At 35.2% G+C, this 14,949-nt stretch overlaps 1 protein-coding gene across 8 annotated transcripts in view; it reads right to left on the bottom strand.

The window, feature by feature from the left end:
• CPEB2 (cytoplasmic polyadenylation element binding protein 2) overlaps positions 1 to 14,949 on the bottom strand; it is a 53,634-nt gene that overhangs the window by 28,909 nt on the left and 9,776 nt on the right. For all 8 annotated transcript variants that reach the window (XM_032685378.1, XM_032685381.1, XM_032685383.1 and 5 more), the window contains 2 exons: positions 9,124 to 9,214; positions 234 to 284 (listed from right to left, as the gene is read on the bottom strand). In XM_032685378.1, the coding sequence (XP_032541269.1) occupies positions 234 to 284; positions 9,124 to 9,214 (142 nt within the window). The remainder of the gene's footprint in view (positions 1 to 233; positions 285 to 9,123; positions 9,215 to 14,949) is intronic.

The raw sequence follows: 14,949 nt of genomic DNA, 5'->3' as shown, positions 1-14,949 counted from the left end.
GAATAGTGCATCATTACGAGCATTTCAGATTTCCAATAAGCTAGATATAATGAAAGGTTGCTGCAAGATTAGTTCTTGCCATTCAACTCTGAAAAATGGCAACAGTCCCACCAGTGTTGAAGACTAGAGGCAAGTAATTCAATAACAGAATATAATAGTATAATTTTATACCAACATGTCAGATTTAAGCTAAGCTACAGATAATTAGAAACTGTTATAAGATTAGCACTTACCATTTAACATCAGAAGATTGTCAGTCCCCGGATGCGGATAACTCAAGCGACCTTAAAAGAAAACAAAAACCAAAGGACACAACAAATGCAGAGGTTTTCGCTATTATGCTAGAAAAAATAATGAAAAAAATCACAGCTTAGAATTTAGATCTAAACACTATTTCCAGTTTGCCTAAGGGAAATAAAGAGCTAATATTTAACTCCAAGCACATTAACCAACAATACCCTTGACCCAAGTTAAAGCTGACAAGAACAGACTTCTTAACCTTAATTCTCTGGTCATAAGATCTGCAGTGTGCTTTGGGATCAGCTCCAATAGGATAAAGCCACTTTTTGTTTCATGACACCCAGAAATAGTGCTGACTGCTTTAGTCTTCTCTTTCACAGTGACTGTGAATAACTGTACTATGCACACTGCTTAACAGAGTAGCATTTCTACACTTTAGTGCTTCTCCACTGAATCAATTTCAGAAAAATCATGTTAATAGCAATTAAGGCATTAAAATTTTATTAACTGTTTTATGACTGCATCTTGGTGTATTTTGTATAACCCTCGTGTGTAATATTTTTCAGTAAATCTAGTAAAACTAGATTTAAAAAACCCCTCATTTATCTACAGAGTCAAAAAAAATTAAAGAATATGACAGATAACATTTCCAGCATTTTAAACTGAATAAAAAGTACATGAAAATCTTATATCCTGACATCAGAATTTTTCAACAATTGCATTTTACTACATTGGTGGCATGCTATACCTCAGTAGTTAAATGAATGGTTTAAAATGCACAGCTGAGATGTCTGTTCACTACAAATTCCTTTTCATTAAAGGAGACTTTCTGTTTACAGGAAGTAGCGAACATACCAGTAGTGCACACTGACCTAGAGAGACATTTACAATAGCTGCTGTGTTTGGAAGAACTGTGTTTTAATGTGCAAAAGACTACATTGCCATCTATCTCGCTATTCAAACATACTTGTTTGCTTATAATCTGAAGTATATATATAAAAATACTGTGACTTAAACATTTAAGTATTTTGGAGGAAATGAGAATGTTTGTGGAGGCATGAAGAAGAATCCAGTCGGGAAGCAATGGGCGTTTAGAACTCACACAGGTTTCAAAGGTAATATATATGCAGATGGCTTGCAAGAAAAAGAACCCAGAGTGGAAAGAAAAGAAAATCAAATTAACAATGTATATATTAAGGCTGTCTAGCAATTCCTATCATACACTGTTTTTCCTCTACTGTTGGTAAACCCATGAGCTTAGCAGCAAACTAGAAATTTCTTGAAATAGCAGTTCAAAGTCCCAGGGGACACCTTTGAGGTTAAATAAAAACCATTTTTGTTGAAAATTTGTAAATAATAGGGTTTAAGTTTTTCTGTTCTCCTTTAAAAAAAACATGGTAATTTTTTGTCAAAAAAAAAAATCAATTTGAAAAAATACCCATTGTGAGCTCTTAAAACTTCAAAATAATAAGACTAAGATGATTTTGGAAATTTTGGCCAGCCCTGTTATTTACAGGCATTGTGGCAAAAAAACCTTTATACAGCTATGTACTATTTCTCTTCCTAGATTTCATTACTGTAAGACTGGACGGTATCAGAACACTTGAAGATTAGGTACAAACTATTTGCTGTGGAATTTGGAAGTGCAGAGAAAGCACTGAAATGCTAGGGCGTGCCCCTGGCAAAGGGCAGATGCATGCCACCTAAAAGGACTCTGCTGTCTTTAACTTCTACAGAATCTTTGAGTAGGCTCAAGCAAGACAGTAAACAAAAATCTTTGTAGGAACCTCTGTTTTCACATTCCTTGTCTTCAGGATGTCTACTTTTAATACACAAGCCATTTTTTCTGTCATATTGTACATTTACAGCTACATCTAATGCTTCTTGGAACTATAAGAATTCTGCCCTTCTAGCAATGTATGTTTTTAAAATGGGAAAGAACCGGGAAACAGGCATCCTTAAATTGCAACCTGGGAGCTGCCACTGGTTTGCTCAGTCTGGTATATAACAAGTCACTTGGCTATACTCCTTAGTTGTTTGGCCTATAAAGGCTAATACTCATTTGACTAACAGCAAAGATTTCACCAAATCACTCTGTCATGTTCCTATATGGTGCTGGAGAAATACCTGCAACACTAAGAGCTCTTTCTTGCAAATCAGAATGCTGCATCAAAAATAACAAAAGAAATTGTGAGACATTATCTTGAATCTTCTCAAGTCTGTGGTGACAGTCTTTCTCCCTGTCTGTACACAATCATCTCCTTTTCGTATTCAGCAAGAGACAAAATATAAATTTTTTCTTCTGTATCTACTACATAAAGGGAGGTCAGATTTAAGGCCTAGCAGGAGAGAGAAGCCCACTAGTGTCAATACCTGGAGAGGAAAACTTCTGAAAAGATAGAAAAATCTAGGTTTACAACTCTGGTTTTGCATTCTGTTGTTTTTTTCCCCCCTTATAGCTCCACGAATAAACTGCATCTGAAACACAGATGTCAAGCTGAAATAATGAAGCACTTCTCTGTAAGTGGCAGGGAGAGAGTGCACCAGGGAGCTGGGCCTACCACTGCAGCATAAAACCCATTCTTGCTGTGAGGGAGATGAATTGCTAAATCAGATAATGAATGACTGGAAGGTTAGAAAGGAAAATGAGTAACATAGTATTCAGTATATGTACTGTTGTACTGACACGTCTAAGTCGTATTTATGTGGTTATTACAATGAAATCACACTTTATATTATTGCATTCTGATGAACTTAACATCTGGTCTTCAACTTACACTTTTAAAAACATTTTTAACACAGAATGTTTCCTTTTTCAAAATACAATCACTGCTGTTTGGCACATTAACTTAGGTTCTTATCCCTCAGATTATTCTGCTGAAGCAAAACTGTTTTCTGGAGTGTCCATCTGAATTTCAAGATGTACATAAATTCAGAACACTTAACACATGGAACTGGGTTCAAGGTCAGTTTTACACAGAGCTCAATCACCCTATTTTTAACAGATTATTCTAGTTAAATGGACACTTACTATATTCAATCTCACTTAAAATATCAGTATATGAAATATAGAAGATGGGAGCACCATCTTACAACAATTTACTTTGCTTCTATCTCGTACATATTTCTAGCTGGCTATTTTCATTGTATGTCATTTGATGCATTAAAAAAAAGACATCATTTTAAGAACAAGGCACAAATCCTATCTAATCCCATTCTACTTCAATGTCAGTAATCTAGAATCGTAAAAACCAGTCAATGATATTCCAGAAGTTCCAGTGGCCTCCACTTCCTTTAAAAAAGTTTTAATAATAAAGATATTTTGCTAGTTTAAAATTAACTATGAATTAGAAAATATCTAATATTTAAATAAGACATATTCAACTTATTCCATTCCCGAGAAATAAAAAGTAATCAATTCACTATCTGTCTACAGATTCTGTCTACAGCATCCAAAATTTGTAATGTGCTATCTAGAACAAACACAATGCCTAATATGGTACCATTTGGTACCATAAAGATCATCACTAAAATCATTACTAAAATTTTCTTTGTGCAAACTTGAACTTGCAACTTCATCATGTTACTGCTAATTAACAATTCTCATATATAATGTCTAAATTCAAACTAGTATTGCTAAGGATAAGAAGGTAGGTTTGACATTCTTATGCAATTACAGTTCTTTTAAATTTAGCCCCCTCTTCCTTATCTAAATGTAATTAATGTTAACAGAACTGCCAGGTGTGTACTTCTCACAAGGCATTCTTCTGTAAGGACAAAAAATAAGATGCTTGCAAATAAATTTTGGTGGGCCAGTTTATCCACTAAATCCAATTAAAAGTCTTGCTAATCCGAACCATGAGGAAAGAGTAACAAACTTAGTTTTAGCTCCATTTCTGTCATCTCATTTTACTAATACAGGCAATGGAAATTTAAATTTTTGTAAATTTCTCAGCATACAGATGTAGTCGTGCTTAATTCTCATTTTAAGGCAAATTCACATATTTTAGAAATGCATATTTTCTACTCCTATTTAACTAAATTGTTGGAGGAATCCGCTATATATTAAAACATTTGGGACAGATTTAAGTATGATGACTGCTTTGAACATTGTTGACTCACAGATTTACAAGTGCCATGAATACTCCCCTCCTTTAAAAAAAAAAAAAAAAAAAGTCTTAACTGGTTGTATGAAGAGACTGGGAATCACAAATTCCTTTCCGGATTTCCTTCTTTTCCAGAGATCCCCTGACTAGAAGAGTAAAAGCTTCCAAGTTAAGCTTTTCCAAGTAACAGTGAATGGTTGAGGATCACAGCAGTTTCAGAAAGCACAGTTTTTGGAATCAGCGTAGTTAAGACAACAGCACAAAGCCGTGTTTGGACAACACCTAGTTACAGAAAGTCTAGCTGCTACATTTTCCAACGACTGTGTATGAATTATGCAAGTCATAATGAGGCCAAATGGGTTGTCTTTGATAGTCCATCTATTTAGACAATTCAGTCTGTCAGTCTTAAATATATTCTTTTATCAGAAAAGGTTTCTATGGCAGAAAGAAGAAACAATCTCTATGTACAATTTCAAAGCTTTTTATATGACTAAGAGTGAATTTTTTCCTTCACGGTTTTTTTATCCTCAGAAACTATTTTCTGAGGACAATTTGAATTACTCTAGGAATAAACTGTGCAGCTTGAAACCTTAGAGCTCCATAATGTAAAATATAAAACAAATGTCTTTGTAAAAAGGTTTCCATATGCAAAAAAGAGAACACTCTCTACTGTGTTGCTGAGTCACCAATGCTTTTTTTTTTTACTTCACTGAGCATGCACCAGTAGATTGCTTTTGAAAGAAGGATGTCTAACAGCTGAAAAACTCAACTAAACAAGTTTAAAGGGAAAATAAACCCAGGAAAGTACAAGGCAGACTTCCAAGTGCAGTAAATTATTTTTCCCACAGATATGAAAAATAATAGCATTCCACTTTATTTATTAACAGCTATACAAAAAATATGTTTGTGTAACTGCTAAAATTTTTTTTTGACCTTCATGAAAAAACAAAAAAATCAACAAATACAATATTCCTTCTTGGTACTAGTATAGTATAGCTATGGTTAATTCAAATTCAGTATTATCTTACATCTAGCTTGCAAAAATGTAAGAATCACAGACTATTCTGAATTGGAAAGGACCAAGCCCAAGGATCAAGCCCAACTCATAAGTTAATGGCCCATACAGGACTGAAGCCACAACCCTGGCGTTCGTAGCACTGTGCTCTGACCAACTGAGCTAATCCCAGGGTCAGTCGGTCAGAACACAGAAATTAGTTGTAAATGAAGTACAGTATGGATACTCTTGCATTCCAAAACATAAGCCCTTAAATTACATGGAAAATGCCACAGTCCTTACTAGAAAGATGTTTAAAACAGTAAATAAAAAATTCCACTAAACCAACTCAATACTGTTAGATACTGCATACAAAATATAACCACCACTTCTAAGCTTTCTCCATAATCTGGTTTAGCCCAAATGCTTTGACTTTCCTGTTTCTTCACATGAAGGTGCATTGGTATCTGGGGGAGGAGTAGGGGAAAAAAATGCAAGTACACAAGTGGTATGTCTGAAGAGTTATACTAGCAATATTGTATTTCAGGCTATCAGTACTCAAAATTGTTTTAAGGGCTATTAGAAGAATAAAAAGGGTATTTAAGAACAACATTATAAAAATGAATTAATTTAACTTCAGTTTATATTCCTTTGGAATGGTTAAGATCTTGTTATGAAAAGTATTTCAAGAAGGCTGCATGGGAAAGATTAGTTTTAATATGATCAGTATTTCTGCTGCAATGATTAGTTAAGTCAAACATCTACTCCCTATTACCCTACCTTGAAAATATCTTACTGAAAGCTAAAAATTACTTTTCTTTTGATCATGTCTGTTGCAATGACTAAACTTTGTCTAAGTGAAGCCAAAACTATGCATCTATAAACAGTTTTTTGGCAGGCATAAACTTAGTTTTCAGTGAATCATATTTGAGACAAAGTTTTTCCAAGTTCATGAAAGCAAAAGTGGTGAAACTTGACTTCCTTCTAAAATGGATCTTGACATGCAAAACTGTAGCTAGTACACGGGGTGTCTGTTCTGCATTGTGCAAAATCTGAGACAAGATGCTTAGTCATACTCCAGATATTGTAAGCAGCTAAATCCAAAACACGTGCTTAAAATTCCAGGGACTTTCACTTTACTGCTGTGATCAGATATAAAAGATGCATTGTTTCAGTGTGCTTCAATTTACTTGAAAACTTGTCATAAAAATATTCTCTACTTACAAAATACTCTCTAGTGACAATAAAGTATGTTATATATTAATAAGAACAACAAATAAGTAATAATATTCTTAATCCTGTGCATTATGCAAGCAAATATGCTGGGTTCTTAAGTAAATGTTAGATTTTCTGTGGTGAAAAGAAAAACCACTGAGACTGATATAACCAAATTAGTGTTTTATGGTTGACAGAAAAAAAAATTAAAGTTGCTCAGAAATTACAGAAATGCCAACTAATGGTGATTAAACAGAGAGCAGAGAAGAACTAAAAGGCTCTTCTAGCATGAGATCTCTTCTTCCCATTTTCAGTCCATAACGAACATTTCTCATGCCTTACTGTTAATAACATAGCTGTTTCAGCTGAAATGACTTCCACAGAGAAAAAATATCTTATTCAATCAATTTAAATAACAGCACACAATTACTCTATTTAAATTCAGTTGGCGTGTGCATTGTTCTCTGGCACTCAAACAGAAAAATGGGTTTCCTTTGAATTCATCACTATCTATGGCTTCCATCTGTTCTAGCTCAAACATAAAACTTAACACAGTTTTCACTGCAAGAGGATGATGGTGAAACTGGTAAAAAAAAAATCAAACCTCTTAACTGTAGACTGACACCCTATACTCATGTCCCTAGAAAGCACAGATGGAAACTACTGAGCGTTTCAAAGTGCCTATGTATGAACCAAATTCACTTTAAAATCTGAAAGCTTTGTCTTATCTTATTCTCCACAGAAAATTATTATTGGAAATACATCATTTTCATCCATTGCATCATAACAAAACATGAAGAGATGAACAAAATTAAAATTTTTTTCTGCGCTCACTGTGCCTCTGAAAGCCCTTCTGCATTATAAAGCCAAAATGAAAACAGCAAGATGACAGGGGGAACAGAGCAACCATTTCCATTTGTCATGTCAGCATGCACAGAAAGAAGAAATAACAGACTGGTTTTCAGGCCTGTGAGAGGTGCCAATGACAGTTCACTGCAACAGAAGATCTGCGTTCTCTAACTTTATTCCTAACAGTAGCTTTCAGACAACCAAAGAAATATTAGTCACCACCCGAGTGCGGCAAATAGAAGCAACAACGCTTTGGAACAGGGATGGTGCATGTAGCCACCTCACCTTTGATGAGATACGCATGTTTTTAGTCCACAGCAATTACCACTGGGGCCAGCTGTTCGCTGTTTGAAACCCCTTGTGTTAATAATATTTAGCTAACATGCAGAACAGACAGAAACTGAATTTAATAACGGACTTAAATGACAAATTTGCTAAAACTGGAATTAAATCTCTGTAGGTAGTAAGAAACAGGACATCAGATTTAAGAACACTTACGAAAATTTAATTTCAGCTTCCACTTTAAGGTGGAGGAAATTTAACTGCCCAAGTAGATGCTACATACTTACAGATGCTTTTTAGAGATTTTTCAGTTTGGGGAAAAAACTCTAAACTTTTGGCTGAATATTGTAAATCTTTAGATACTATTACATGCTACCTGAGTGCTACAGGTCATACAATTGATTACACAGATCTTAATAGAACCATGAGCAGATTCTGGCAAGGTGTCCTTCAAATTAGAGAACACAGGCCCTTATGTACTAATGCAACATATATTAAGTCTAGAAGCCTCTAGTGAATAGAGAACGGATGGGAGTAAATAATCATGCAAAAAAGAAATAAATAATTTTTGATTATTTTTTCAGTTGCTTCAATCTGGAGATTTAATTTCTATAAAGCAAGCCTGAAGTCCGGGATAATTCTGAAGTTAGATCGTGTTAAATCTAATTAGAACACCACAAATGACGTAACATTTGACCATGCCAAATAAAATGGCTTGGGTTCCCTGCCGCACAATTCAACAGTAAACGGCACCGGAGGAAGTGGGGAAAAACAGAATTCACACAAGTGAGTAAACATACAGGGAACAGAGGAGTTAAAATTGAAGCCCATATATGCTAGCTGCATGCTTACTGCTGTGGCCAAGTGACTTAACAGAGCCCAAAGCAGCAAGAAGAACCAGCATTCTAAAGCCAAGTATATTGCTAGACTTTTTCAGATTGGATGCATTATCCTTCAGGAGCTTTGAAAAAAATATCTGAAAGGACAAAACCTGATTTCATCAATGGACTTAATTTTCTTTCCAGATTCCACTGCAGCGAAATGGAAAATTAACTAGCTAACACTGGTAGTGGTTTGATTCCCCTCCCACACTCTCTTGGTTACCTCTAGCAGAATACTGTGTCTTCATAAATTGAGGTAGAATTTTCTACAGCAATCAAGAAAATTTTAAATAAAACAAACTAGAAATTTCTTGGGGAAAGGATGGAAGGATGGAGGGGGAAATGAGAAAAAAACCTATGAAGACAGTAAAACTTGTTTTAAACAACTATAAACCAATGTCTTCATTAAAATACAGCTTAAGATTAGCTTTTCATGTGTGAGAAAATAATTCATTTGCTATTTTAATATGAACGTAGAATCGAAATTAGCAATCAATATTAATTCAAATATGCAGAATGGATGACCCTTTTTTCTTTATTTAGCATAATAACATACCTTTAAGTGGATCATGCTCTGCTCTCATAATGTCAATAAGGGAGTTTTCCAAAGAGTGCATATTCAGACTGTCATACATTCTATTTCGATCCTAAAAGAGAACAGAATTGTTAATACTGGAATACAAATCCTGTAGTTTTTAACAAGAAACTTGAAAGGAAAACAAAGGTTCCTTCCAAAGGCTGTACACTCAGACACTCTGGATATGGACAACGACACCAAGTAAGATCTGATATTATTAACAGTAAGTTTAACAGCATCCAAATATAAAATTAGAGATGCAGCGTGTAGAACTCTGCTGCGTATGCACTTTGACAGCCTGTGATTGCCTGTTTCCTTCAGAACTGCTTGAATCAGTTCTAGTGATCCACAGCAGTTATGCATTAGGCTGATTAATGAAGGGGACTAATGCCTTTAAGAGCTCAATTTCATTTCGTGCACACGTTAAATAGTAAGTAAGGTAGGGAACTACTAGACAAGAAGGACAGTCACCTCACATAAAAGAAAGCACTTTCCTGGTGCTTGGTTAAGTGCCTGGCATGGTCCCACAGCCCCTGCTGAGACTGCCCTTCAGGGTGATTTAGTTGAGATGTTTTGCATACAAAGACTTGAGTCACAAATGGTCAGCACTAAATGGTTAAAGGATGGAAAAATTAAAGCTAAACTACAAAGAAGAAATGTCACAAAGCCTACTAACAGATATTCAGTTTTACAGAGGATAATTTTTTTTTCATATAAACATGAAGAAGTTACCTTACTGTCTTACAAATATTTTCACTGAAGATAATAAAATTTATTACCAATAAAATGAACCGTAAACGTTTTCCATGATTTTGTTTACCTATGACACTTTCTCCCATGTTTTCCAATAAACAGAAACAGAAGAAAGATGACTAAGTCCTTTAGTCTTTCTGGGATACCTTCAGAAACTGAAAATACTTTGTGTAAAATCATAATCTCTTCCTACTTGCAAGCTTCTGGCTAGACTGTACTGCACTTAATGAACTTAAGGACTATAATCATGCCTTAGTTTTACTGTTGTCTTCTGTCTGCACTGTAATAATTCCACAGAGTAGTATGAACTACACCACACACATTCCATGACTGTTAAAACTCCCTAAAGATGCAGCCACCCGCTTAGCATGTATATAATGGACACAGAAGGTATCTGATCCACATTCACTGACTTTCCATGACAGTTCAGCAGAACATAGACTTATTTCCAACTACATCCCTCAGAAAGCAGGTATTCTTTAGACTGGAGGAATAAAAACTCAAGCTTTGAAATAGAGGTCTTCTACGAGTCAGAAACTGTGACTTATGATCAGCTTTGCAAGACAAGCCATGACGAAATTTAGATTTTACTTTCATCTTTCTTAGAGAGTTCAGTGTTGGCATGAAGAGGGAGAAGCCTTTTTTTCCAGCTCTCTCTCCCTCAAACAACTATAAAGAGTAATGGCTTCCTATTGGGTAAGCAATCTGTTACAGTCATTCGATCAGACCCTTTACTTTCTTTCTGGAAGCCCTTAGACAATTTTAACAATAAATTAAAAAAGTAGGTTTCTGTTCTGTTCTTCTGTCTCCTGCCACATCCCAGATCAAATGCCAGTGACACTTTTTTAGGCAATCTTCAACCTGTTTTGAGTGCCAACAAGTCACCAGCACTATTTTAGTTCACAACAGCCTCTACTTCGGGACTGGTTGGCTTTCATTCACTTCTCTAGCTGTCCTGAGAAGCATTAGAATGAAACTGAAGTGACTAATCTGCTTCCATGCCCTTACAGGTTTGTTTCTCGATAGGACAATGAAAAGAACCTGCTTACCACTGCAAACCTGCTTTCTATAGAAGGTGTGAGCAGTGGCAGAGCTGGATCTGTTCCCTACCGTCGCCTAACATTCAAAAGGTATCTCATCAGGATTTTCAATGAAGTCTTACATTCAGCTTAAGGCAGTACTTGGTAAGTAGTAAGTGCTCTTGCAAAATACAATGCTGAGTAAACAGAAAACATGCTTTGTTACCTCTGCAGCTGAGAGGGGAAAAGAACTAGTATTGATGAAAACTTGACTGAACTGTATGCGCGACATTTTATCTTTGTTACAGGCTCACTACAGATTTTATTTTTTTTTTTGATCATTATTACATACATATATGTTGAGATAATGTATGACTATCTGGAAAACATATAAGATAACGTATGATTATCACTATTACAGACTTAACAGTGCTCTGGAGAGCAGAAGCCTGTACGAAAAAGATCCACCATGCTTAGTTCCTAAAACTGGCCCACTTGGTCCTAGATCTTACAGAGGAATGGAAAAATAAAACACAGAACATGTGTTTGCAATTAATTTGTAAACTGCTCCACTGGGTGACATGGTGAAATGAGTCTAATTTCACCCTTGCATCATTCTATTTTGCAAGTTCTGTGTATCTCAAGTGAAAGGTCTTGCGCTGCTAGAAGCAGAGAAATAATAAACTTTTCCCATCCTCTTTACACCTTAAAAAGTTCATGTCTACAAAGCTAAAAAAATAAAGAGGTCTGTTTCCTTGAATTGTATTACATATTTTCTGGTAGTGGAAACATACAATAGGTAGGCACCTCACACTATAAAAATGTTGGGAACACACTAAAGCAGGATTTAAGTAGAGGAATTGCATTCTACTATCCCATTACTCACACATCACACTATTCACTTGTGAGTTTTGATAATATCTTGGCAATCGGCGCTTCAAAATTTTAATCTCTATTTCAATTCACACTGCATGCTATAAATCACTTGAAATTTACTTGAAATTTAACTATCTCAAAAGCAGTAAGTCATTCTTTGGGTACAAGGGTCATTTTAGATCTTTGTGCAACTAGGCTTTATAATGCTAAAACACTGCTTTGAGTTCCCTAAATACGTACATCATATCTTTAAAGAGAATAGTTATCATCTATGCAAATATGGAGCTTTCATTTCAAAGCTGAACTTAAAAGTATTTCAATAATGTTGGTGACACATCAGCAAACATTTTCTGGAAAGCTCTGTTGAAAGGGGATGATTCTGCTACAGCCTCCTCTACTACATCAGAAAACTTCCATTATGATTTTGGTCAACTTTTGGGACAAGCACAAAAAGTACCACCTCTGAACATGATTGTTCTACATAGTTCTCCATGCATGTGGAAATAGACCCAAGAATTGGGACTACCTTTAGTTCCATTATTTCAACACAGCTGATAAGCAGTTATCTTCTAAAACAATCTGGAACTACCTTTAAAACAACATGGAAATAGTTCTAATTCTTGGGACTTTTTCCATGTTGTTTTAAAAGCAGTTCCAGGTTGTTTTAGAAGATAACTGCTTCTCAACCGTGTTGAAATAATGAAACTAAAGATAATCAGTAGTACAAAGGCATTGATACATGAGTGTGTATGTTAATACATGCTTTCTATCATCCTGACTCCAAAAGCACCTTTTGTGAAGGCTGAATTCCTGTAAAATATTTTGCATTTCCCTCAGCTCTGGCTCATCAGTTCTATGCTAAGAAGCAAGTGACTCTTGCTGTGAGATACAGGAGGTCTGTATCTCAGTGGAATGTCACAACATAATGCCAGTTTTTTTCCCCCCCCAGCTGATAGTTAACTTCTCCCAAGCACTACAAATACTCAAAATAGCTTTTTACTTCCTTTTAATTGTATAAGCATTTGAATGTTGCTTAACCCACCTTTCCAATACCAGAATCACAACTGTGTTCATACACAACAGAATTGAAAGTGTGGGTTTGGTGTAACTGCCTACAGATCCAGAGCTATATGGCTAAGTGACAAGTTGTCATCTCCACTTAAAGTTAGGACTGTGTAAGAAATTTTACAGAAAAGTGATAATTATTTTCTGAATTTTTACAAATTTAAACAATATAGGAGAAGCACAAAGTATCCTTCCCACGGAGGAGTGTTAGAAGGACCTTTTGACAATGTCATGTAAAACACATCTATAGAGTGCACTTTTCAGAAGTCCCCAAGCCGTGCATCTGAATGCGCAGGGATGGGGGGAGGGCAGCTTTCTCTGAAGAACAAGTTTCAACGCTAAACTGCTGAACAAATAATTTTTCTTGGCAGACTATTTAGGACTTCTAAATATACCCATGCAATTTATGCAAAGATTATCCTGTTTGAGCATTTGCAGAAACTCAGTGCAGTCACATCTCAAAGCTCATATATTGTCATTTATACATAAGGCAAATGCAACAACAGAAGCCATTATGGTGAATAGTTTTGCTACTCTTTAATTACGAACATTAAAAATAGATGCTCATAGTTAATAAGTTTGACAACTTTTAATTTTGAACATATGCTTTGAACTACTGATCTGCAGAACTAGTTCAAGTAAAGAATTAGCCTTCTAACACAGGTATTAAAATCATTAAGTGGTAGTATCTTTTAAGATATGACCATTTACATGTCCCTTCATATTCTACAGGATTATAGCATGCAATGGGGGCTGAAAACAAAAGTCATAAAGCTTGTACTCAGTTTCAAGTATGGTCTTAGTTGGCTGCAAAAAAGACTCTGTAGCTTTGACCTTGATGAATTAACTGAGTTTGTTAGAAGCTAAAATAAAGAAAAATTAAATTAAAACTGATCCCTGAATAAAAATGTGCTCTAAGACTAGACAGCAACAACTGATTTAGTAATAAAGTATCCAGACTTTAAAAAGCACACGAATATAGTATTCAGTATTAACCTTATCAGTAATAACCTAACAATTAAGTACATTACATATTCTAAACTACCTGCTAAAATCTGAACTTCAAGTCATTCTCATTTTAGTGAGAACATACTATAATCATAATCCCCTTGCTGAAACCATAACTAGTGTAAATGAAAAACTTAATATGAAAACCTACGACAATTACAATTTGAGCTCTATAAAAAAGGCAAGAAGGAAGGTTTAAATAGACACAAGAAGTTGTTTGGTTACTTTTCATGGTGTTGTTAGTGGTAGAGTTGAACTAAAGATGTCTGGTAGACATCTCTGAACAGTCAACCTGACAACAAAGTGTTTTGAAGTTAAAATGACACAATCAGCTATGTAAGCTAGCTCAACTGAGCCTAAAATGCACCAGAACAGGTCCCGTGGCAAAGACACACCTACTTCCCAACTACATAAGCATTTAAAAACAAACAAAAAAATCCCAACAGCATGTACTGTATCTATACTGGAATACTTCAGCTCAAGAATACATATTCATAACTGGAAACAACCAGACACATCATGGAGATCATTAAAGACTGGGCAATCTTGACTTACGAGGAAAATCTAGAAAATTTCTGTACTGATATTTTCAATGGAATAACTAAAGGGACAATTAAGACATTTGAATGGGAAGTTGTTATTCAAGTTTTGGGTTCCTCACACCCTGCCCCCCCCCACCGAGAAATATCTATACTGCCTTCGGTACTTAAGTAAATACATCAGCACATATGGTAAATGTACTTTGGATAGATCTTAGGTGAGAACATATTCATTTTACCTCAGAAGAACCGTGCTTTGGCAGAACGAGGTGAGATACTGTACTCAGCACACACATCACTGCTATACTTCTACACTGTTAAATATTTTGCTGAATTTTCCTAACGCTGATTTTGTATTGCGTTAATAGAATGAGTTGTATAACTGAAGTAAATTTAAATAGTAGGAAAAACGTCTTAGTTCACATGAAGTCATAAAAATACTTGTATGGTAAGCCCCACCAACTTCCCACTAATTAATTCCTTTGAATCATTAATCTCTACCGCTTCTAATACTATTTATTCAAAGGTTATGATCCTGATGTTAA

The sequence above is a fragment of the Chiroxiphia lanceolata genome, chromosome 4, assembly GCF_009829145.1.
Source record: "Chiroxiphia lanceolata isolate bChiLan1 chromosome 4, bChiLan1.pri, whole genome shotgun sequence".
Taxonomy (NCBI): domain Eukaryota; kingdom Metazoa; phylum Chordata; class Aves; order Passeriformes; family Pipridae; genus Chiroxiphia; species Chiroxiphia lanceolata.
This window is presented reverse-complemented; position numbering and strand designations above follow the sequence as displayed.